Raw genomic sequence first — 24389 nt, forward strand, 5'->3', positions numbered from 1 at the left:
CGTCTCACCCCGGATATTAAAAGGGCAATAAATGCATGACATACGTGTAAGCCTTTAGCTTTATTCTGGGAACTTACTTCCTGTGGTCACATGTGGTCGAGCTTCACACAAACTAGTGATGCGATAAGATCCATGCAGTCGTGGGCTTTAGTCATGCGAGCACTGCTGCAAAACAATTCAGTTTTCTCTAACCATGTTCTGTGGAGAAATATAAAACTTGCAATGCAGTAAGAGAGTTTGTTGAAAAACCAGCTTCTCAGGAGGCTAAAAGGTGGAGGGTTAGGGATTTTGATACCAATAAATGGTACTGGTCCTAAGTTCCAGTGGAAAAGCTCTATTGGTTTTCACAATGGTCTTATTTACAACAACAACAACCTGCTTCGATGTCACCATCTTTTCCCCAACTCACAGTCAGACAGTAGCAGGCTTTACTACTTGCAAGGTAGCTATCTGAAGCTCAGCTACAATACGGAAATTGTGCTCCTTTGGTCAGAAGGATCCCAAACAAAGGCCTCTCGATTCAACCCATTTATTTGCATCTTATCCGAAAGCATCTAATACAACATAAGGAGTATTTGTCTCCCCCCCCCCCCCCCTACTAGAGAAGGAAAGGTTTTGTCATCTTCAAATGTCTTCTATCTCCTTATTGGAGCAGCTTCGTCTACCATCAGCATTCCGTAAAGCTCCTGCCCGCCACTCCCAAAACGTATTTAAATCTTCTCTGTTCTTTACAGATGCCACCTATTGCAGTTTTCACTCAATTTAAGATTCTTGCCTCTAACGGGAACTGCTTTTTTGAACTTTTAAGTAAATGTAAAAGCTCACGCTATAACGAGACCATTGCTCTCTATTGCCTCTAGGCTGCCCACACCTTTTGTCATTGGTCTCTGTGTTTGTTCTCTGTTCTGGCCCAGCAGTGGTGTTATACTCCCCACTTAAGACAAGACAGCAGAGGTGTTACTGCTCCTCTATGCACTTCTCCTGTAGCACTGAACTTGCACTGAGTTGTTTTTGAAGACATTTACTTTTTGACACCTTGAACATATATCACCTCAGCATCTCCTCATCCATGAACATGCAGCTGATAACAGGATGTGGTTGAGTTCTTCCTGCTCTGGGCAATAAAGATGTGAGCTTTAATCTTCATATTTGTATTTCTGATATAGCTGCCTGCAGATATAATGTTTGTCCACTTGAGTGAGTTAAGGAACAAAATAAAAAAATACCAGATAGTCGATTGAGGCTATCTTGAACTGACCCTTAAACTCTTATTTTTTATTCCAGTTGTTATCTTCTGGATATGTCTACTTTATCTTGCATTATATTTCAGGCCTGATAACTTTTTCTGCTTCTTTGTCGACAGAGAACTCCCCCACCCACCCACCCTCTTTTTTTTGAGAACTGTCACGGCGCAGTTTGATAGATGAGAAAAGGAAATAGACGTTGTTCCTCTCGCCACAAAGATGGTTGGTGGTTGCCAGAGCTGCTTCTTAACATACATTTCTGTGCTACTTCTTGGCTGCTTCCTCCATGGTACGTGCATCTCAGCTTTAAACTTTATAGATTTGTACTTTTATGGGGACAATTTTGATGTACTCCGTGTTGTTCTTGCAATAAGGAAATTCGGATTTCAGAATTGACTGGACATGCGCATGTCATATTGGGAAATGGCATGTATTCATTTGGAGAAGACTATAGTCTTTGTTTCTTGTTTGTTTGCAACTGCAAGACGTTTTGAAAGCACCAGTTAGATATGGGGCTGCGGAATTGGCCGAAAGAAACTGACTGGGACATCCATATTGAAGAAATAGATGGTTGAAAAAACCTAATTTGCTCTCTCCTGAAATACCAAAGATATACATTTTTCATGGAGCTCAACATCTATCGAAAAATGTAAGCTTATAATATCGTTTATAGGCAAACAGTTGTATCCGGTGGTTTTATTTTTAAATGTGCTTTGAGTCTTCTGGAACACTCTGTGTCAGCGAATTTTCTGGTGCAACTGCTTGGCTACAACAATCAAATCTTTGCACAACGCAGGGATGGGTCATCCTCTCCGTTTTGGTGGTTCCTCTTTGTTGTGTTTTTTTACGAGTATTCATTAATTTGTTATAGCTATTAATTTACTTAAACTGTATATTTAGACGAATCGCAAGTCTTACAGTACTTGCTTCCATGCACGAAGCGGATTGGACCATCTCAGAATATTTGCAGAAGTTTGAAGTGTTACAAAAAAAGATCCTGTGTTTTCCGAGAACCCTTCACCACTAGCACTGACCGACAGTGATGCACAGTACAGGATAAAAGTAGCTTTCATTTCAACTTTGTCACTGAGGTCAGAGTGTTTGGTTTGAGTCTCTTCTCAGAAATTAGGCCATGGTTACCTGGCCAGCTTTGATGACTGTTATTGTGCTAAAATGTTAAATGGGCAATAGTGTCAGCTGCAAACAATTGTTTTCTTATTTGGTACGTTCAATAACCCTACTCTTCATCACATAACTACAACTGAGACATTTTCAGTGGCCAATCTCCGGATATTCCCTTTTCTGAATGCCAAAACCGTTTGTCAATGCATTTCCAACAACTCATGACAATTGGAAATATGACTAATATAAGTATTTTCCGATCCTTCCCCTGTAATATAAAAAGTTAAGTCAGGTCAGTAAAAATAGTTGGTTAAGTCATAGTTAAAAATAACCAGGTTGACATGGAAATCGTTTTCTGACTCGTCGTATTATTAATTAAATCGGACATGCTATAGTTATTAAAAGCTATTTTAGATCATGTCGTGCATGATGGTATTGAACATGCTCTTTTTTCCTCTTACATTATTCTAGGAACATTACCTTACTGCTTCATGTTGCATACAAGGAGAACATAAGAATACTAAGGCTTTCCTAATGTAGGGAAACTAATTTGACAGTCTGTTGTTTGCTTATGTGTTTCAGATGTGGAGGCCTCCAATCCTCAACGTAAAATCCATAAAAAAGTTGGAGACACTGTAGAGTTGTCATCAGGCCTCTCGACTGAAGGGGTCACCAAGGCAGACTGGAAATATAATGATGAGTTAAAAATTGCAGACAAAGACGGTCCATTCAAAAATACTCAATTTGATGGCAGATTAGAATTCAACCCAGACAATTTAAGTGTAACATTGAAAGGACTGACCCTCAAAGATTCTGGTGAATACAGTTTTATCTCAACAACGGAAAAAGTCCAACACCCAACAGTCAAAATCACCCTGCATGTTCATGGTAAGTCATTTCCAAATAAGAATTCCATAAATAATAATGAATACTATGTTAATTAGTTTCTTGATTTAATAATTCCTTTAGAACACATGCCTTTATAATGGAAAAATATCAACTACTGTTCTTTATTTATTGCGCTTTCTACTCATGACCTATTGACACACATTATATTATTATAGATAATATTATTAGACAGACAGACTGTTAAATGTTGATGGTGTCTGATAATAAAACTATTATGTCAATATTATTGGATATAATGCTAGGCTTATACTGTACACATGTTTGCCTACTATATCAATAGTTGTTCTAAACTGCATTGTCCACACAAAGTATATATTTTTTGTGGATATTCCTTTAATTCTTATTGCTGCTTGGTGTGTAATCATTGAACATGTCCACTGTCAGAAATCCCTTTGTTTACTTCTTGATGATAAAATAATAACCTGCTGAATAATTGTTTCTTTTAGTTCCAGAAAACTTTCTGACACTCTTTATTATTCGATTTAAACAAAATGGATGACTATATTTTGGATCTTTGGTTTGGAATAAAAGTTTGCAAAAATTGATTTTCTCTCTCCCCACCAATCGTCTCATTAGAGCCCATAACTAAGGAGCCCATCGTCAATTCCAGTTCCACCTGGCACACCTTGAACGCATTCTGTACAGTTCTGATGGAGTGCAGTGCAGCCACTACTGGCAATGTCACCTACCAGTGGACCGTGGGAACCAAAACCTTCAACGGCTCCAGGCTGCAGCACATCATCAAAAAGGACGAAGACACCAAATTTAACTGCACAATTTCCAATGTTGTCAGTGAGATGTCAACAATCAAAACAGTGAGTTGCAGCAACACTACGTCCCAACAGCCAGAAAGAGGTATGTGCAGAGAAGTGATTGTAGTTTATTGGTGTAGTTTGATGATATTTTATGATTTGAAGCTGGTGATTAAAATAACTGTCCATTTTACAGGGATAACAACACCATTTGTAGAAACAGGCTTCTTCTTTGCCCTGATTGTGGGAGCCGGAGGTTCTCTGCTGGTTGCCGTTATAGTTGGAGTAGCTGTGTGTGTTTATCGCCACAAACAAAGTCAAGCAAGTAAGAAACGCTGCATTGAAGCAAATCTTAAAGCAAAGAAAAACAGACTTAAAGACAGAGCAACTGCACTAAACTCCAGCATGCACTGACACAATATATATATTTCTTTTTTTAAACACATTCAAACATACTTATTTGTACTTAAACCGAGATATTCATGCACTTTAACTTTATCTGAATATTATGTATGAATGCTTGTTGTTTGTATGTTGTCTCCTGGGTGTTGTACGTCTCTGGTTGGAGTGGCTCTACTCATCTTATTGTACCAGTAAAATCACATTAAAGGATTCTATATATTGAATAGTAATGTGTCTTTCATGTTGTTGTTTGTTATGATTCATGCATGACCATTTTTCTTATGCTTTGTTTCTTTCATTAAAACCTACCACCAGGCGTTGACTCAAATGACCTCACAGTGTATGCTGATATTAATGATGTTGCAATCGAGGATGTAAGTATGCTCATGTATTTACTCTGCACAAACAATCTGTCACAATGAAATGCTCGTTTTTTGAAGGATGAAATGCATGTTTAACCCACTTTGTCCTCTATTTTTCTTATCTTTGTGTATTATGCACATTTAAACCTCCAGAAGCCGTGCTCACTGTATGAAACCATTGATAACAGAGGCAACAAGGTCCCACCGGGGGTAAGAGCAGAACTCAAAAATACACAATTGCACATTTCCTACTTCTAAGGACAAAACAATGGGAGTGATATGGTTCAATCTGGAAAATGTACCCTTATAGAATAACTATCATTTTCTTTCAGGCCAAGAACCCCTTAGCTAAAAGAGAGACTTAGCAGGGACTCCCTATTATGAAATGAAGCTTACACACTTAACTACAACGACATGTAGGGCTCGATGATTTATATTAATGCTGGGTCATGAATTCCTGTTGCTGGCCATTTTTTAAATGTATTCATGAATAGTGGATGGACTATATTATTACTTTATCACTACTGACGACCCATTCACCCACACATTCATTACATTGCATTACATTACATGTTAGACAGTTTTATCCAAAGCGACCGACATACTCAATACTGTGGGCAATCCCCACAGGAGCAATTTGGGGTGAAGTGTCTCAGGGACACAACGACATGCTGACTGCAGTGGGGTTTGAACCTGTGCCTCCGAACACCAACGTGCTAGTCCACTGCGCCACAGCCTCCCTTACATTCATACACTGATGTGATGATGTGCTGCCATATGAGCTGCCATCTGCTGTTAGAGGGTGGTGGAGCACCATTAACGTCACATAATGAGCTCCCTTATTTTAAACATAACTGATCTGGAATCAAGACACTTTGGTTACTGTCAATTCATATTATTACATAACATTTGAACCAATCAGATAAACTCATGGACTTGGTAATTTGTTAATGGTCTGCAACAGGAATTGATTTTACATGATGCATTAATTCCTGCACTGAATCATAATAAGTCATGCATAAATAACCAGACTCTGAGTAAATGAACTACCCTCATTATAAAATGTTGTTTTAAAGAGATTTGCATCAACTATATTTGATTGTTTTCCTCCTTTTATCACCCATCTAGCCCAATACGGTGTACGACAAGATCCAGTTAAATCGCTTGAGGAATGAATCGGTGTCGCCCTATCAAGACATTTCCTAGAGGGTCACAGCATGATGATTATAGAAAATATCAGTAAATACAAAACGGACTACAAGGAGTTAATGTCATACTGTCTTTGGCCTTAAAGGGTTTTTTACTTTCCCTTTATCACATTCAAAAACAACCTTTATTATATCTCAACTGCCAAATCTACAGGATCACATTTTATTCGATGAACAGTGTTGTAAAAATTTGTAAATACAGAGGTTATATTTTTTTGTAATATCCCATGTAAATCGTTTGTGCATTCACCCTGCCTCATTTGTTAAGCCTGCTGTGCAAATGTCTTCATATTAAATGACTATAATACGTTAAGATTATTGTCAATGTTTATTTCTAAGCATTTTGTGCAAGTGTGTTGCTTTATTAAAGGTTTATTCAACATTTGGTATGAATTGAACAACAATGCTAAACATGAATATAGGAAGCTTTTATCAATATTGTGCAGATGTTTGGTTCGGTGAATGATTAAACACAACAGTACAACGTTTGTACAAGAAAAAACAAAACATGTATTTAACTCAAATTGTTTGTATGCAGAATGAACTGGTGTTACTGAACACAGTCAGTGGTTAATAATAAACAAAGTGCAAACATTTATCTTAAAAAACGTATTTTTGACCTTCAAAACACAGAAAATGTTCTACATAATTGCTTAAATAACACAATTATTATACATATACCGACATAATATGGATACAAATGTACACTTTTAAAACAAAATGGTAGCAATTTCAAAAGTAAAAAAGTGTTTAACGGATACAAATAAAAATCTCTTTTCCACACATTCATTTGAACCATTTGAACCACCACTCTATTTAGACTGTAGTTTTGGCATCTTGAGAAGTTGATGATTTTATGCAGTTGTAGATTTCTTGTTTTGGGAAAAAGAGAGACGTGATGTTAACAAGCAGTAACAGAAACACAAAAGCAACCAGATCAAATGAATGAATATATCAGTGTCTAATCTGTTTTCATCCCCAAATGTCATCTTGCTCTAAAACCTCCAATTTTGGTGTGGTGCCACAAAATGTGTTATTTTAATCATTAATTGGTTCTATTTTATAGTTAGCTAAGTCTAAGCTTAGAAGAATTCTGCAGTATTATGCTTTAATGCTGTAGATATATTTGTAAATGTAAAAGGGATTTTATAATTAAGAATTTCCCTCCAAACAAGATGTTTTCCTCTTACCTCTCTGATAGATACTAAACATAATGTCAGGAAAACTCCCGGGAAGAATCCCACAACAAACACCAAAATATAATGATTCCTGGGCTTCGGCTTGACATCTGTAAGAACAAGGGAAAGAGCAAAATAATATTATAATGAGTTTCTTAGAATCTGGCACACAAAAAAATCTAAGCAAGTGTATTTGTCTAATTTCTACACAGAAAATGTCTCTACACTTGATATAAGACCTCTTAACTTAAGGAGTAACAATGCAGTGAGATATAACCCTCACACCAGATACTGGCTGGTTTTCGGACCCCCCCAGACCCCCCCAATAAAGCAAAAATGCACGTTTCAGAGTGGCCTTTTATTGTGGCCACCCTAAGGCACACCTGTGAAATAATCATGCTGTCTAATCAGCATCTTGATATGCCACACCTGTGAGGTGGGATGGATTATTTCGGCAAAGGAGAAGTGCTCACTATCACAGATTTTTTCAGATTTGTGAACAATATTTGAGAGAAATGGTTATTTTGTGTATATAGAAAATGTTTTAGATCTTTGAGTTCATCTCATGAAAAATGGGAGCAAAAACAAAAGTGTTGCGTTTATATTTTTGTTCAGTGTAGGTTTTAATTACAAGATCTGACTTATCTAAATATCCCGTCTTGTCTCAATAGATCTTACCAAGCTATGTTCACTTCTATTGGCAGATTTGACTGATTTAAAGTGAAAACACCTTGTTTTTGAAGCTGCATTTAACATGTTTTTTCTTTTAACTCCCTTGTGACCTTACCACATTTTAAAGTGACAACACTTGAGGCGTTCTCCATGTTCCTGGTGGAGGTGCACCTGAATTCAACCTGGATCTCTGTGCTGTTCATAAAGGCCAAAAGAACTGCAGAGCTGCCTTTAGGATGGGTCTCGCTGATGAAAGTTTCATAATGCCAGAACAAGTTGTTGACTTTTTCCGTTGAGGAACAATTCAGCCGCCACAAACAGCTTCCTTCTGCTGCTGGAAGAGAGGCCTTGTCTATCGTCGGCTTCTGGAGGCGTTCTGCAGGGGGTTTAAATTGGAATTGTAGATGATATATTCGACAGAATTTCCAAACCTGACTGCTTTTTTAGCAACCTGTTGAACTCCCAAAACAAAGTATATTTGTCTTATATCTAGTCAGAATATGTCTTTACACTTACATAATAAGACATAATAACTTAAGAAGTAACACTGCAGTGAGATATCGGGTCTTGTTTTTAGACAATGCATCATCTTGTTAAAAGTCCCCTATTATACTGTTTTTCATCAATATATAATAGGTCTCAGATATATACAAAACACGTCTCTTGTGTGTCGAAACACCAAACAGATCATTGCAGCATTACCCATAATCCCCTCTGTTTCAGCCCTGTTTCCAAAGTGCTGATTCTCTGTCTGTTACTTTAGATGAAAATAAGGAGCCACTCCCCACGCCCCTCTGAGAGATATTTGGTTACAAAGAACTCCAACCAATGGTGCTCTAATACCTCATTCACACCAACGGTGTTTCAGGGCCGGTTCGGAGCTGGAGCTTGAAAAGCACCGGGTTTTCCTCTTCACACCGCAGTGGAGGAGCCTCTTAGCTCCGGAATCCGGTTCGTTTCAAGCACCAAACAATTGTCCGGCTAGAGCAAAAGCACCACATACGTCACACTTACATCGAGGCGGGGGCAGGGGCGGGATCAACTCCTGAACAAGAACTAAAAGCCGGCTGTTTATCCAGTTTGTACACAACGATGGAGAAACTTAACAAGCAGCAGTGGTCCACTGAAGAGACCAGCTACCTACTGGGAATCTGGTCTTCCGAAGAGGTACAGAGGAAGCTGAAGCACAATCGGCCATTGTTGTTGTTGTCGGTGTCAGCTGTGAGGGGTTTCCGCACGGTTTGACTTTATGAAGCAGGCACGCAAACGGTTACGTCATGACGCAAACGATGACGCAATGACGCAGCACCAGTCGGACTCTGGGCGGTGTGAAAGAACCGGTTCTGAACCTGAAAAGCTCTAGCACGGAGCTTGAACCGGAGTTGCGTTGGTGTGAATGAGGTATCGGGTGATAAGTTGAGGGGGGGGGGGGGGGTACCTTGGTTGGTGATTGGCTAATGGTTACACAACCCAAAAAAATCGTTATGACATCATAAAGTGGACAAAATCTGGTCAGCTCATTTTCAGACAGGTTTTTAACTTTTTATATAAATGGATCAGGACAAAAAGTGAGCAAATATTATTTCCTGAAACTTTCTGAATCTCTTTCCACAGAGGGGACACATGTTGATGTAGAAAATACGTGAAAAAGTGGATTTTGCAAAGTAGGTGACCTTTAAATCAAAATATCTTATTTTGAGTTGTAACTCGGATGAAACTTATTTTTTTTCACAAAATTATTGGAAAATCCCCAGAAAAAACCTTTGAGCATTTGCGGCATATATTGTAACACAGCATTTCCTGATTCTGAAGAAATATACTGTGGTTCACAATAAGTTTTCCCTGCTAAACATCTGATTTGTCTAAATATCCCTTCTTATTCCAAGAAATCTTCCCAAGCTTATTTTCACTTTTTCTATTGGCAGATTTGTGTACAAGTGAAAACACCTTGTTTTCATTATTTTTTCAACTTGTTTTTGGAGAAGCATTTTTTCTAGTGTAAAAGTCTGTGTAAGAAATGCATTGAAGATATTTTATCAAAGGTTTGTTGTTTAATTCTGAATGTTTCCAAAGATTGATCAGATATCAGGAACGTGAGCTGTCCTAAGACAATGTTTGACAATAAAACATTTTAATTCTCACTTACGTTTCACTTTGAGATCAATCTTGTGTGCGCTGTTGTGTCTCTCAGTATCGGTGAGGTCTACACTGTACTGCATGGCATCCTTTGAAGTCAAATTGCGGATAGTTAAGTCACCTGAAAAAAAAAGACAAAGACATTTGAAGAGACACTGCCACGAGAGAAATAAAGAAATGATTCCCTTACACTTATTCGTTTTTCACCTGAGGAGTTGTTAAGACTGAGTCTCCCTATATATCGGTCAAACCACTCCAGCTGTATTGTCCCTTTGGATAAGGTGGCGATATAGGTGTTATTTGTGTATATTGACCAGTTGATCGTGGAAAGAGTCCTATTCGGGTCCGCTCCTGAGAGCAAGGTGGCGCTCTCCCCAATGTACCCAGTGACTTCCCTGGATTCACTTGGTGTCACTGTAAAACAATAATGCATCAACATTACAGTGTTTGAGGTGTATTCAGTAAATTATCTCTGGTGACATTTGACAAAAAAAAGATGGCAAAGACAACTAAGCACCAATCTGGATTCTCAGCTTGGTGGACATATACATGTTTTTCACTGCTGTTAACCCACCTTCTTTAGCGTGTTAGCATTTGCTAACATTTGCTAACACAAACAAAACATAAAGTATACCTGAGGGAGATGGGAAAGTTTTCTGTTTTACAAGTCATTCAGTATTGGATAAACTGCCATATGACCTGATGGTGGTGCTATATTAAATGTGAATGGATAAAATCTCATACAAAGCGTCACCTGGAGGCTAGGCCTAATTTCATGTTGATAAATAAAATTGATGAGTTATCGACATGTCGACATGTAGTTTTTTACATATTTTCGACATGTTGTTTTTGACATGTTATACCATATATTTATCAATTATCTGTAGCTCTTTTTGCTTAATTAACTTTCATTCAGTTTTTAATATACTACACTATAACTTGTTTTTGGACACACAATTCTGTGACTGTTTTTCATGCTTTTTGACATTCAACACTATGGAAGTTTTTCATCTTTCTTCATGTGTGTTACTATGCCTCTGACATACAATCGTAGGATTGCCATGCATCCTTCATGCTAGAAGAATTTTCGACTTGTTATACTATGACTTTCAAGACAATATTATGACTTCTTTTCTAATTAGGATACATACTTTACTTAAATATACTAATACCATTTACTACTCTATGACGATTTACAATATGTTTGACATACTATACAATTACTTTTTACATTACCTTCTTTAATGATAAACTGCAATGAATTATGACTTTTACTTCATGCTGTCTATGAGATTTCCTATGACTTTTTTACGAAACTTCTGACTACTTTTTTTTATTTTTCACAACACACTTCACCATGATATTGTACAAATGTATTTTTTCATCACGTTATTTCACAAGCCTAGGCACCGTTTGAAATGGTAGCCAAGTAGTGTATTAAATGTAAGACTCTGTAAAGGAAAGTATTGATATGCCTGTAGAAGAAAGATAACTACAACAGTCGAGTTATCCTCTCGGGATTGCTTCAGTTTAATAAAACATGAGTGACAAGTGTTACATATTGAGGCTCTTTTTAACTTTTGTAACAGGAAGTCAACCATTCAGCGGTGAACGGCATTTTGAATATGGTCAAGTTCTGAAAGTTTTACACATCAGCTACTGCTCAATATGTTCAGCAAATAAAACCAGGACATACTTTACCTTGGATGATTAGAAGGACGAGTAGAAGTTTCATCGTGATTGGCATCCAACACACAGACGGAGACCAGCGCCTGTCAACTTCTACTTCCTTTTTCTGTCTAAAACAAACACGTGGTCTGTGTGAGGAAGGACCAAAAGTAGATGCCTGAGTTATTTCATCAAATGTATCTTGCACAAATTCTTATTAGGATTTTGACATATTTTTCCCTTCATCATCACATAAGGCGTTGTCATGACAATGATGACGGTCAGCCTAAATATATGCACTTTTTAAGGTAATTCTTTGTATACCTGTGTACATTCTTAAACTTAAGTAGTTTATTTTCTATGCAGTAGTATCCAACCCAATCTGTACATTCTTTGTATTTCATAGTTATTTCTTTAATTTAGTTGTTTATAATTGCTTTAGAAACAAGGAGTAGGAGTTTACATAATGTTCATAGCAATGGACAATCGTACACATCACTAGCGTTAACCACAACCTCCCACACACAAGTGTCACTTCCTGAAGAAGAAATGAAGTGGACATCATATGATGAACACAGGACCATTTTCTTTTGGATGAGATCATTTATTAGAAAACCTTTTACATCAACTCAGTCCTAAAAAAGCAAAGTAAACAACAAGCTTGATGTAAAAGACACTGTTCTTCTGAGTGTTAAATCGAGTACATCAAAGTGATCCATCAAAACACAAGAAAATACAATCGTAGGAAAAGTACACTGCTTGTGAGTGGCACAACAATCTCTTTCTGTAGTGTAAAAAAGGACATCTTTGACTGACATAAGACACAATATGTGGCCCCATTCGCCTCTAAGGGGCCCCTGATGACCCCTAGTATAAACAGCACCAACTAGTTCTCTAAAAGTGGAATGATTAGTCTTTTATTTGTTAGTTCATCAAATGAAATCTGCAACTATTTTGATTACTGATAAATTATTTAGGCAAAACATAATCAACTTCTTATCTAAGGGGTTTTTACTTTTTGTGGTAATTTTATTTAGCAATACATACTGTATGATGATTGTGTACACCAAAGTGTCCCGATTAAGAAATTATAGTCTGTTTTTCGTGCTGCACAACAGTGAGAAATAGTTGAATTAACATGTAAAGGCATTAGCTGCGACTAGCATCCAAATATGTAACTGAACTGTTGGCGGTAGAGTTGCATTGTGGGAAATGTAGTTGCTAAGCTGCAACCAAGGCAGGTCAATATGTGGAATAACATTTTTTTCTGTCCATCATGAGTGTGACAGTGTTATAGGAGTGCAATACTAAATATTACATTGTTAGGGGAAATACAATTTGACCCGTCTTAATTCAGACTGTGCTTAAGCTGAGAATGTTACTAATATAAAAATGTTTAATCAATCACATGGAGGGAGATTTTGGGTCTAAGGCCATGAGGCGGTTGGCCGCTTTTTCCAAAACACACACATTGACACACTCACTTTAAAATATCAAAGACATTAATCAACATGAAGCTGGCAAAATGAACCACATTGGTTGTACTTGGCTAAATTATGTTAAGAGTCCATCAAGTCCAATTCCAGCCTTGTAGGTGAAAACAATTAGCTTCCAGTGTAACTGGATTCAAACTGCTCCTACACTTGGTTTGAAAAGTCATATTTCTTATTAGTGCAGGATTGCATTCCACTAGATGATTCAACACAACCTGAGCAGGAAATACAAAAAAGCACAAATCCTCAGTGCATTTAATTCCATCCAGTGTTTCTTACTTCAAACTTGAAGTGGAGCATTTTCGAATCCAATTTTCAGTCGAATACAAATATAAGATGCAGTTCCACCTGTAGAATCCAGTCCAATAGCTGATAAAAGACGAGGGCACTTCAAATGGATGCTTGATTATGCCCTTTTATAGCATTCAAAAGCAAATGAGAAGTTCAAGTAAAAAGAGAAGTAGGACTATCTGACAAAGTCTGAGTGTTCATTAAAAAGGTCAGTGCACACTGAGGTGAAATGTTAGTCTACCACATCCTACCATATTCTCTTGAATAAAGGTGTCGAATCTAAAAGGTCAAAAGTAGTTTTTTAAGTGTGTTGAAATACCACGTTAAGAAAGCCCTTAAATGTCAGTATCATGGGAACTGGAAGCAGTCTGTAGTGCAATATCAGAAGTAACCAGTCAGCAGTTATAGGGAGTGGGACTAATGTTAGGTTTGTTTGAGGAACAAGGGCAGCGATGAGGATTTCTGTTGCTTCTTCTCTGTGACTTCCTGATATTTCGGCCGAGTCATTTGGGCGTCAGGCTTACAAAAAGATAAAAAAGATAAAAAAAGAACCAAAAAAAAGACTTGTTATTTCATCCTGCTCCTACACAGACGTCTCTGACTGCATCTTCATGACAAACTTGTGTCTTTTGGGGTCGATGAACTCCTCCCCAAGGTTCAGGAAAGGGAGGGGGGTCACCGTGACGACGAGGGAGAAGTCGAGGCGTCTCAGGGAGAAAACCTGACCCTGACGCAGGGCGGAGGTCACGGGCTCCTCGCTCACTAGAGTCCACTGACGCCCCCTGCTGGTGTCAAGGTACTGCAGGGTGGGACCCGGGCTGAGGTACAGCTCCAGGAAAGCCTGAGCAGGAGTAAACAGAAAGATGACAGCTTGAATTATATTAAGAAAAAGTGGAGGAAAAGAATCTGAGTAAAAAAAGGCGACATGATATGCAGAAGTAAAAAAAAAAAGACTAAAATAAAAATAGAACAAAAAAAGTGAAACGATTAAAAACAAAATAAAAACAAACACTATAAAAAAATATATATTTTACTGATTAATAATTGTATTATATATGTATGCAAGAAGAACTGAAAGCTATAATTAATAACCCAATTAAAATAATGTACAATTAAATTAATACAAATCATATAAATACAAATATTGAAACATAACTATTTGAAAAATATTATCATTTAATTAATTTATAAATTAAAGCAATACAAAAACTAACTAAAACCTATTCAAGACAAATAAACTCAAAGCATTACACAATTAATACAAAATAAATAAAACAATTCAAAATGATATGAAAGGATTATAATTTCATTTATTGATAAACTAAAACAAAAAATTAAAAGCTAGAATAAATACTAATAATAATACATTTGATTTATATAGCGCTTTTCCTGGTACTCAAAGCGCTTAAAGATTTTAAATAAGAATAACGATGATAGAAAGTGGAAGCTGCCTTGCTCACCTTGGGGGTCATGCTGTGGGTGATGCAGAACTGCAGGTGGTTGATGATGCTCTCCATGCTGTGGTACGACTGCTGCCTGGTGGCGCGGAGGTATTTCTGCATGGCCCGGGCCATGGGGGCGAAGATGGCTTGGGCCGCCTCCCGGGGGTCCATCACCTCCCGTGGGTGTTTGGGGGACGATACGGACCCCTCGTCGTCCTGGTGACGTTTGATGTGGGTGAAGGCTTCTTCTACGGCCACCACCAGCCTGCGAGGAGAAACCAGGAGACACCAAGGTTTAAAGATCATTTCATCAGTATTTACACACATAATGTGAAAAGCACAAAGCACGTTTGATAAAAAAAATCATTTGAGTTTAAAGGGGTCCTATTAAGCTTTTTGGGGTTTCCCTTTCCCTGAAGTTTGTTATAAAGGTTTTCGCACATGTAAATGGTCTGCAAAGACTAAAATCCCAGAGTTTCTCCCCCGCCTGAAACGCCTCTATTGGACTCCTTTGTTTACTTCCTTAACATAGTGACATCACTACGTCACGCTCGCGCTCCAACGCATTGTACGTGATAGGCTAAGGGGCGGGACATCTCTAATCCGTTGACCAATCACAACAGAGCCGCCCAGCTAATAAATCAGAGCAGACTGGGCTCTGGTTTCAGACAGAGGGTGAAAAGAGGTGCTGCAGCACAGAGAGTATGATAAACATAAAGAGCTTTTTGAACATTAAAGCATGGAGACATGTCCCAGTGGAGACACTACATACTGATATGAACCTGAACATGAGCAGAATATAAATCTTTGATAAACACATTACTGCAGTAATAATCTAATCTCAAAACATATCAAGTACTTCTGGTACTTATTCAGTTTGTATCTTTATATGTATGCGTTCTATGTTACATTACATTACATTGCATTTAGCTGACTTACAATAAGTACATTCAACCAGGAAGATACAACCTTGTGTGTGGGTCTGTCCTCACCTGGCTTTACGTTTGCGGACCCTCCGCTCCACCTCGGCCTCCTCGTAGTAATACTCCGTGTGGGAGTTGTCTCTTTTTCGAGAAGCGGCAGCTATCATGGTTCTGGACTGGCCTGTAGAGTTATTGGTGCTGTTCTCTGTGGACAGAAACAAATCACATTAAAGAATTTCCCGCATTTGGCATGTTAGAAAAGTATTATTTTGGGAATTAGCATACTAATTACCCAATTTGTTTAGAGTGTAAGACTCACATGTGTCATTAGATTAGGGCTGCAACAAACGACTCATTTGATAATCGATTAATCTATCGATTAATTAAACGATTAATCAACTATTCAGACTATTATGCCTTGCACAATTTCTTAAACGCTCTGATTTAGCCATCAACTTCTAGATTTAGCTTGAGGTTGTTTTAGGAATGTGGAAACTAAGAATGAAGACAATAAAGATGAATACTTGATTCAAAAATACATATATTATTAAATTAATGAACTAAACACATTTTGCACAAAATTAACATTGCTTTTTATTTAAATTTAAATAAATATATATATTTTTTTTTCACATCAAAAGAAACAACAGTGTTTTAACAAATCGTATTAAATAATCTGATGACAGAACTGTGAGCAGAATAGCTGAAACGTTAACCAAATAAATAACTCAGTTACCTCTAATCATTAACCCATGTTTGTATAATTGAGTTAACTCTGTGTGTTGCTGCTAGCATACATAACACCTGACGTGGAAACGTTACTCGTGGATGGGGCTACAGCACTACAAGAAAGCCAGTCGAACCCGGTGCATTCCTCCGTCTGGATGTGGTGCACTTTTGCTAAATGTTTAGACAAATTGCTCGTGTTACCGCCCTCACATGCTAAACACTTATTGCACTTTTGGCAACGAGCATTGTCCACATCAAGACATTTAACCACACCTTGGAGCGCTTAGTTCTCTCCGCCATCCCCGCCGTATGTGCGCTGCATGCATGTAGCAGCCGCGTGTGTGTAAACTGCCCCGCCCCCTCGCACACAGACGGGGGAGAGAGAGATCTCGTCTCGATTTGAAAGATCGAAAATACACCATAGAGGATTTTTTTTGTCTTTTTGCATGTTTTTTTTTACTGCGATATAATGCTTATGTAGCAATAATACATACGACATATATTTTTTAAATGTCTCCAGTACCGATAAAAAGACCGATAACGTTGGAGCTTAACGGCGCGTAAAACACACGTGATGACGTCACCAACGAATCGACGACTGAATTAGTTGGCAACTAATTTGGTCATCGATTTTAATTGATTAGTTGTTGCACCCCTACATTAGATTATTGTTTTGTTATGGTATGTACACAATAGGAATCGTTCTGGTGCAGAATGGACTAAATGGAGAAGGTTGAAGAGTAAATTCTGTGTTTTACCTTCCCCCAGATTGTACACTTTGAAGGCAGACATTTTCTTGGAGAGGATGGACTTGGGCAAGTTGAGCAGGGCGGGGTTGTAGACGGGGAAGTCGTTGTAGTACTGGTCCAGAAGCCACACTGCTGCACGCTGAATACTGAGAAACAGAGAGAGAAAAAACAGAGTTCCTCCTTTTAACGCCGTATTTGAAAACACAGAGCTGCTAACAGTGATAAGAAGACACCTTCACGACAGCAGCATGAAGAACAAGGAAGTGGTTACCCAGAACATACACGAAGAATAAAAGTCTGCTATACTGTGGGAATATAGGGTCCATGAGAAAGAGAAGAACACGTCTAGTTCAACTTGAAGAAGTAGCTTTAGAATAATTGCCATTTTTCTGAATATTAACTTCACCTGTTATAATCATACAACACAAAAGGAAAGATTCAAACAACTGACTACAGAATGATGTCCATTTACTTTGTTTCTATTTTGCATTAGGGATGCCCATAGATGGACAAAAAGCATTACATTTGCAGAATATCTTGAATGTCCTATTTTTATTGATCAATTATTATGGATTGAGATTAATCAAATAATTCTGGAGAATAATCATTTGCCTTGTTTCTTAATAAGATTAACAAGAAACATGTTAATCAAGAAATCCAACAAACATTGGAAACATAAAATATAGCAATGGCAAAAGTTTAGTCTCCTCTGGATAGACTGATAATAAATAGACTTGCAGATATAACCTTATTTTTTCAAAATTAGATTCCCAAAAGGAAAAGGGTTCAATTTAGAAATCTAAAATATAGAAAAAAGGACCCAAACAATGTGATACCAAACAGAGTAATATAATAATATGAACCTGAGGTGGCCCACGTTGTAGAAGCGGCTGGCTCCGTCAGTGGTCCGCACCACCTTGAGGCAGAAGGCGGGCTGCAGGTGCCGGACCTCCAGCAGCACCAGGGCCAGGTACTGGATGAACAGCAGCGCGTCCACCAGAGACGCTGCGTATCCCACAATGCCCCTGTAGTCCGTCTCTCTGGGCTCCAGCACGCGCACCCCGTAGAACAACCAATAGGACGCCACGAAGAGGAACACCAGCGCCAGCAGCAGGCAGCGGAAGATGAAGAAGCGTGGCAGGGTGGCTCTGGGCGGGCGGAGGAACAGCGCCCAGGTGGAGATGAGGAGGATGAGGAGTTTGAAGGCCAGGGAAATGTAAAGACCCTCACACGGGGTGCCGCAGGGTTCCAGGGTGTCCCGCCAGAGGAGCTGCGGGAGGGCCAGGAAGGCCAGAGGGGTGACCAGGGCGAAGAGCCCCAGAACCCCGCCCAGCGCCGGGCCGAGGAACCGGCGACACTGCAGCGGAGAGGAGTCCTCGAGGTCCTTCAGTCGCGTCAGGTCCTCGTTGGAGACGCTGTCCACGGAGGTGCCCGTGACCACCGTGGTTGTCTCGCCCCAGTTGTCATCCTGCAGAGAGAGCAGAGTAATGAGCGTTGGAGAAACATGGCTGAACACAGATGATGAAGAGGAAGGATTAGAGTCTGCCTCTGACCCGGTCGTCTCCGCGGGTCGACTCGGCGTCCAGCAGCGGCTCCCCCGGAGCCTGGATGGTCACCGATTTGTCTCGGATGCTGCTGTCGCGGCTCTTCGAGCGATGTCTGTCTCTCCTATCCCTGGAGACGAAGGACAAGTCAGGGATGCTTTGTTATCAATGGGAGAAAATCATTTTGAATCAAGGGTCCTGGCAGGTTATTTAAAAACCTGTAGTCTAGCTATTCTGTTGTGGTAATACTTTAAATGTATAAATATAAATCAAACCATAAAAGGGTGTTTTTACAATAATATATATATTTTAAATGATTAAAAATATATATATTTTTTTATTTCTTCTTTTATTCCAGTATTCAATGCATTATGTGTACATTTTTATGTGATTATGTTTTTGAATATTCTCAGCATTTTAGTATACTTCCAACAGGAGGCGCCAAAGTTGGACAATTCTACACTTATGTCTTAAATTGTATTTGTATATCTCTATTCGAGGACTGAGGGATGATGAACAGCAAAGATTTTTGCAATTATTTTCTCAATTAATTGACGAAAAATGTACTGGGGAATTTGGGTGTTTTGCTAATTAATAAATAATCAGTAACTTAGTAGTTGCCGCTATATTTATTTCAGCTTTAGCTATTTGTTAGGTTTTTTTCCTTCATACAAAAATAGATTTGCTAAAATATCTATCAAGTGCAAATAACTGGAAATATAATTGAGCATTTGTGCAAAGACGGTTAAAACTATTTGTCCATACCTTGAAAAATAAATTATATAATATATAATATTTCATATTCACTCAATTGTTAAGGTCATACGGTGTGGGAAACTTCTGAAGCAATTGGAGTCAGGACTCAGAGAGACACGAGGAGAGCTGGAGCTTTGATGGCAAACACTGATGGGTTTATTTGAAGCTTCGGCCGGAGAATTAACAAAACAAGTCAAAGAGTCAGAGGTTCTGACTTCACGGTAGAGTTGCCACGTCAATTCTGAAGAACTCTACCCATGTATTTAGCTAGTTCAGAGAGAATAATCAACATTGTGCATAACATGATAGAATCATAACACCTCTATCAGCTGACGCCAACAGGCAGGAACAGGGAGACAAAACACAGAGAGCACAGCAGCCAAGGTTACAGGCGCAAACATTATTTCCGCTACCCTGTAGAAGCATTTTCTAAACTACTGAAGACCTATCTTTTGTTTATACTTGAGATGTGTGTGATGTGTAGAGGTCCTCTACCTGTGTTTGCGGGAACTTCGCGATTGGGACGACTTGTAGGAGTAGCCCGAGTACGTCGACTCGTTGTCCATGTCCGAGGCCGGCGGTGGGCGGGGTTTCCGGGCCCCTCCTGCCCGCGAGCCGCCGCCTTTCTCCCAGACCACGCCCAGCTGGCTCTTACGGCTGCTGATGGACTTGGTGGAGAGAGCCAGGGGGAGGCGCAGCAGGTCCACCTTACTCCTGAGGGAATCTATCTTGGAGGCCTGGGAGAAGGAAGAGAAAACGGGTTACAGAGAGAAGAAGATAGATGGAGTGTTCGAGAGTGAACAGCAAGGAGGCAGGATGAGAAATGAGGAGACCGAGAGGGGGACAATTTGTCATATCAGACGAGGAGAAAAGCATCTCAGAGGGGCATTGTTAGAGTGTTGGCCCAGAGGTGTGTGTGTGTGTGTGTGTGTGTGTGTGTGTGTGTGTGTGTGTGTGTGTGTGTGTGTGTGTGTGTGTGTGTGTGTGTGTGTGTGTGTGTGTGTGTGTGTGTGTGTGTGTGTGTGTGTGTGTGTAGGCACACAGGACATAGCTGGGCCCATTCTTCCGCTTTAAGGGAGTTTTTTTATGAGCAAGTGATGTGGCCTTGAGTGTGTTCTCAGCCAATAAAGGGCAATTACACCAACTTCTATTCTGGGCTGCAGGTCTCCAGTGTGCACGACATGCAGAACATCAGGACAATTCCAGAAGAACTGCACGACCTTGAAGAACATGCACAGTTTCTCATTTATACGAAATGTAGACCCTTTTTCTTCATGGTGGTTTTCCTTGTTGGTCCATGTCTGATACATACTCGCCCGGACGCCACATTCCCAAACTCTCCCCTGTGGTCTCCAAGGGCAACAGAGCTTCACTAATACAATGGGGATGAATGGGAGGCTAGGGCTGAGAAAAGACAGGAGGGGGGTAGTAACCACAGCAACCAGAACATCAACTCTGCACCCCCCTCCTCTAATTCTCCCTCAAACACACACCTCTGAAGACACAAACTAATCATTTACCAGGCTATGACTGTGAAACAAGCGGACTGTAAACACTGTTTGTTTCCCAAGAAAGTACTTTCCCAATCAGCCGTAGAACCAGTCTTAATGTTATAAGAAGTCCTCACGCTCTCAATCTGCTCCGTGACCTCCTGTGTCCGTCTTCCATCAGACAGGCCAATGTTCGGTAATGGCTTTCATGTGATTCACACATGAGCAGAAAAAAAGAGGTTTACGGGAAAGTGACCATAAAATAGCCACTCTGGAGTCAGCTGGGATACGGTTTTAATATCTGACGAGCTTTTAGGACACAGCATCCATACCAGCATCACGTGAATGCTTGTCAGGGTAGAGGAGAACATAACGCAGCTACAAAAATACTGAAATATTGAAGGAAAGCCTTATGCAGCCTGCAAGACAACCTGCCAACTGGGAAAAGATTTGCTTTCCTGCAATTATATGAGCCCAAGCATAAAGCCAAAGCTCCACAGATATAGTTAAACAACAATGTTACTGTCCCGCGCTATGAAACATTAAAAACTATTTTTATAGACGCCGCACAGGGGACACATGCCTCTCTTTAAAAAAGGAGAATGTGCTTGGCCTTAGTCGCTACATCATGCATGCCATGCTCCACGATTTCTGTTTAAAAATGGAAATGACACTGACCTAATTCTGTAGTTTGCATAAAATTATCTTTGCTGCAGTGTGTGCAGATTTAACAAGGGTTTATCTTGCATGAAGTCGCTGTTAAAAGTGTGTATTGGTCAAACCTAGGGACAGACACAACACAGAGCCTGAGGAAAAATATGCAACCCTCAGTGCTGAGAAAAAACAACTTCCTTTTATGTTGGAAATCAACAAAACATAATTATTGTGGCGTACACTAGCCCTGTCTGTGACAAACAATCCCATTGATCGCACTTCCGAGCATCTCCCACTGTAATCCACCCACCACTCATTGATCCTCACTGGAGAGCACGCACAGCATCATCTGGGATGTGATAGGTTGGATAAGTATTAGTGTGGAAACAAACTGTTACTACATAAAGAAGCCAGGCTCGAAATATATAGTTTTATCTGGTGATAGAGTTGCTCTAAAAAGTCACTCAACTTGTTATTATTACATTTCAAACAAGAGTACAATTGTTTACTTTGTTAAAAATATAAATGGTTTCTCTTTAAGTCTCAGTTTTGGATGTTCAAATGCATGCAGCCCTAGTCATGTTGGGGCTCCCGGGGGCCTCCAGGCCTCAGGATGGCAGTGGGCCATCGAGGCGTGGCTTCAGCCTCAATACAGACTCCTTTAAGCAAAGCCGAGCCCAGGCTTCGAGGCCTTTACACCACAAACAAACCGTTTGGACTAAAGCGCAGGAACAAAGTTTTAAAAGCTAAAAAACGATTTAAAAATCAGTGCGAAAAACCAGGAGAGTGAGACAAAGCCGAACACACCCAGGATGCAGTGATGAGCAACAGACTGGTGAACACACACACAGAAAACTCCTCTCGCATGCGTGTTTGCACAGCGGAGTAAAATCTACCAAATCTGTAGCGTTCCATTTGGCACACAGTGCGTAAAAGTGCGTGGATAAAAACAACTCATGGAAAACGAGCTTTGTGGAAACCCGGTGTGTGTGTGTTCACACTGGTGGAGAAATGTAATGAATCTGAGATCGATACTGTTTTCTGCCAGCTCATCAGTCCGTGCACAAATACAGCTATAAAAATATGTTAAGAGGGGGGGAAAGGCACAAATGTAGATTGTTGTAGTTTTGGCATAATTAGCCGTTGTTATGGTGAAAATGCTTATTCAGAAACCCCACATTTTACCCAGAATGCATGCACGAATGTCTTACCTTTCTATCCAAAAGGGTAACGCTGCAGCACAAAGAGCCGAGCAACAAAAGTGCCTACAGAAATCACTTTCTCCCGACTCTCATCTCAGATTCCGCGCTCATTTACCACCGGAGTGTAACTTGATTCCTTGTTGGTGATCGCAGTTTGTTTTGTTGTGTTTTCGGCTGTAAAATCGCATTTCAAACCGAAGCACCGAAGCCTCACAAAGGGCAACGACTCGCATCTCATCCCGGCTTCGCATCTGCTTTGTGGCGGATCCCCGCTGAGCTGAGCCGCTCCGCAGACCTCCAGCACCGGAGACATGGAGTCAAGCTGGAGAGATTAAACCAACTGCTTCCGGGTGGACATAAGAATAAAACCGACATTTGCCCTAGAATTTTCCGGTGTCAGTTTAAAAAATAAAGCCGATATGTTTTGTTTACAAAGGAACACAATTGCATTTAAAACGTTAGAAAACACACGTATCTTCTTTAAATGAATGCACACATCACAAAAATGTTAAACATATGGATGAAACCCCACGAATTGTGCACATTGTACAAAAAGTATCAATAATGCACACATGTAACTTGTACGGATATTTCGTAACGAAATTATGAATATAAGCCTTACAGGACTGTCTCAGAAAATTAGAATATTGTGATAAAGTTCTTTATTTTCTGTAATGCAATTAAAAAAACAAAAATGTCATACATTCTGGATTCATTACAAATCAACTGAAATATTGCAAGCCTTTTATTATTTTAATATTGCTGATTATGGCATACAGCTTAAGAAAACTCAAAAATCCTATCTCAAAAAATTAGAATAGTTCCTCAGACCAAGTAAAAAAAAAAGATTTATAACAGCAAAACACAATCAAACATTTGAAAATGTCCATTAATGCACTCAGTACTTGGTTGGGAATCCTTTTGCACGGATTACTGCATCAATGCGGCGTGGCATGGAGGCAATCAGCCTGTGGCATTGCTGAGGTGTTATGGATGCCCAGGATGCTTCAATAGCAGCCTTTAGCTCATTAGCATTGTTGGGTCTGGTGTCTTTCAGCTTCTTCTTCACAATACCCCACATATTCTCTATGGGGTTCAGGTCAGGGGAATTTGCAGGCCAATCGAGGACAGTAATGCCATGGTCAGTACACCAGTTACTGGTGGTTTTGGCACTGTGGGCAGGTGCCAGATCATGCTGGAAAATGAATTCCTCATCTCCATAGAGCTTTTCAGCAGACGGAAGCATGTAGTGCTCTAAAATCTCTTGGTACACAGCTGCATTTACTCTGGGCTTGATGAAACACAGTGGACCAACACCAGCAGCTGACATGGCTCCCCAAACCATCGCTGACTGTGGGAACTTCACACTGGATTTCAAGCAACTTGGATTTTGCTCCTCTCCAGCCTTTCTCCAGACTCTGGCGCCTTGACTTCCAAATGAAATACAAAACTTGCTTTCGTCT

The 24389-nt window shown here is 39.6% G+C and overlaps 2 protein-coding genes across 2 annotated transcripts; one reads left to right on the forward strand and one right to left on the reverse strand.

Moving 5' to 3' along the window:
* Window positions 1–1398: 1398 nt before the first annotated feature.
* LOC307032101 (uncharacterized protein) lies at window positions 1399–6312 on the forward strand. The gene is made up of 7 exons (XM_079669836.1): window positions 1399–1533; window positions 2949–3254; window positions 3852–4130; window positions 4224–4352; window positions 4745–4803; window positions 4945–5001; window positions 5920–6312. Exons 1-7 carry the CDS (start codon window positions 1464–1466, stop codon window positions 5995–5997), a joined length of 978 nt encoding a protein of 325 aa, XP_079525962.1. The 5' UTR covers window positions 1399–1463; the 3' UTR covers window positions 5998–6312.
* A 43-nt stretch (window positions 6313–6355) lies between these two features.
* LOC307032097 (vang-like protein 2) lies at window positions 6356–23261 on the reverse strand. The gene is made up of 13 exons (XM_079669825.1): window positions 22936–23261; window positions 20076–20317; window positions 18834–18954; window positions 18144–18748; window positions 17290–17426; window positions 15872–16007; window positions 14898–15144; window positions 11687–14278; window positions 10193–10399; window positions 9996–10106; window positions 7965–8225; window positions 7190–7287; window positions 6356–6871 (listed from the first exon to the last, which is right to left on the reverse strand). Exons 2-8 carry the CDS (start codon window positions 20144–20146, stop codon window positions 14021–14023), a joined length of 1575 nt encoding a protein of 524 aa, XP_079525951.1. The 5' UTR covers window positions 20147–20317; window positions 22936–23261; the 3' UTR covers window positions 6356–6871; window positions 7190–7287; window positions 7965–8225; window positions 9996–10106; window positions 10193–10399; window positions 11687–14020.
* Between the last annotated feature and the right edge of the window lie 1128 nt (window positions 23262–24389).

This window comes from Notothenia rossii (assembly GCF_949606895.1).
Source record: "Notothenia rossii genome assembly, chromosome: 3".
NCBI lineage: Eukaryota > Metazoa > Chordata > Actinopteri > Perciformes > Nototheniidae > Notothenia > Notothenia rossii.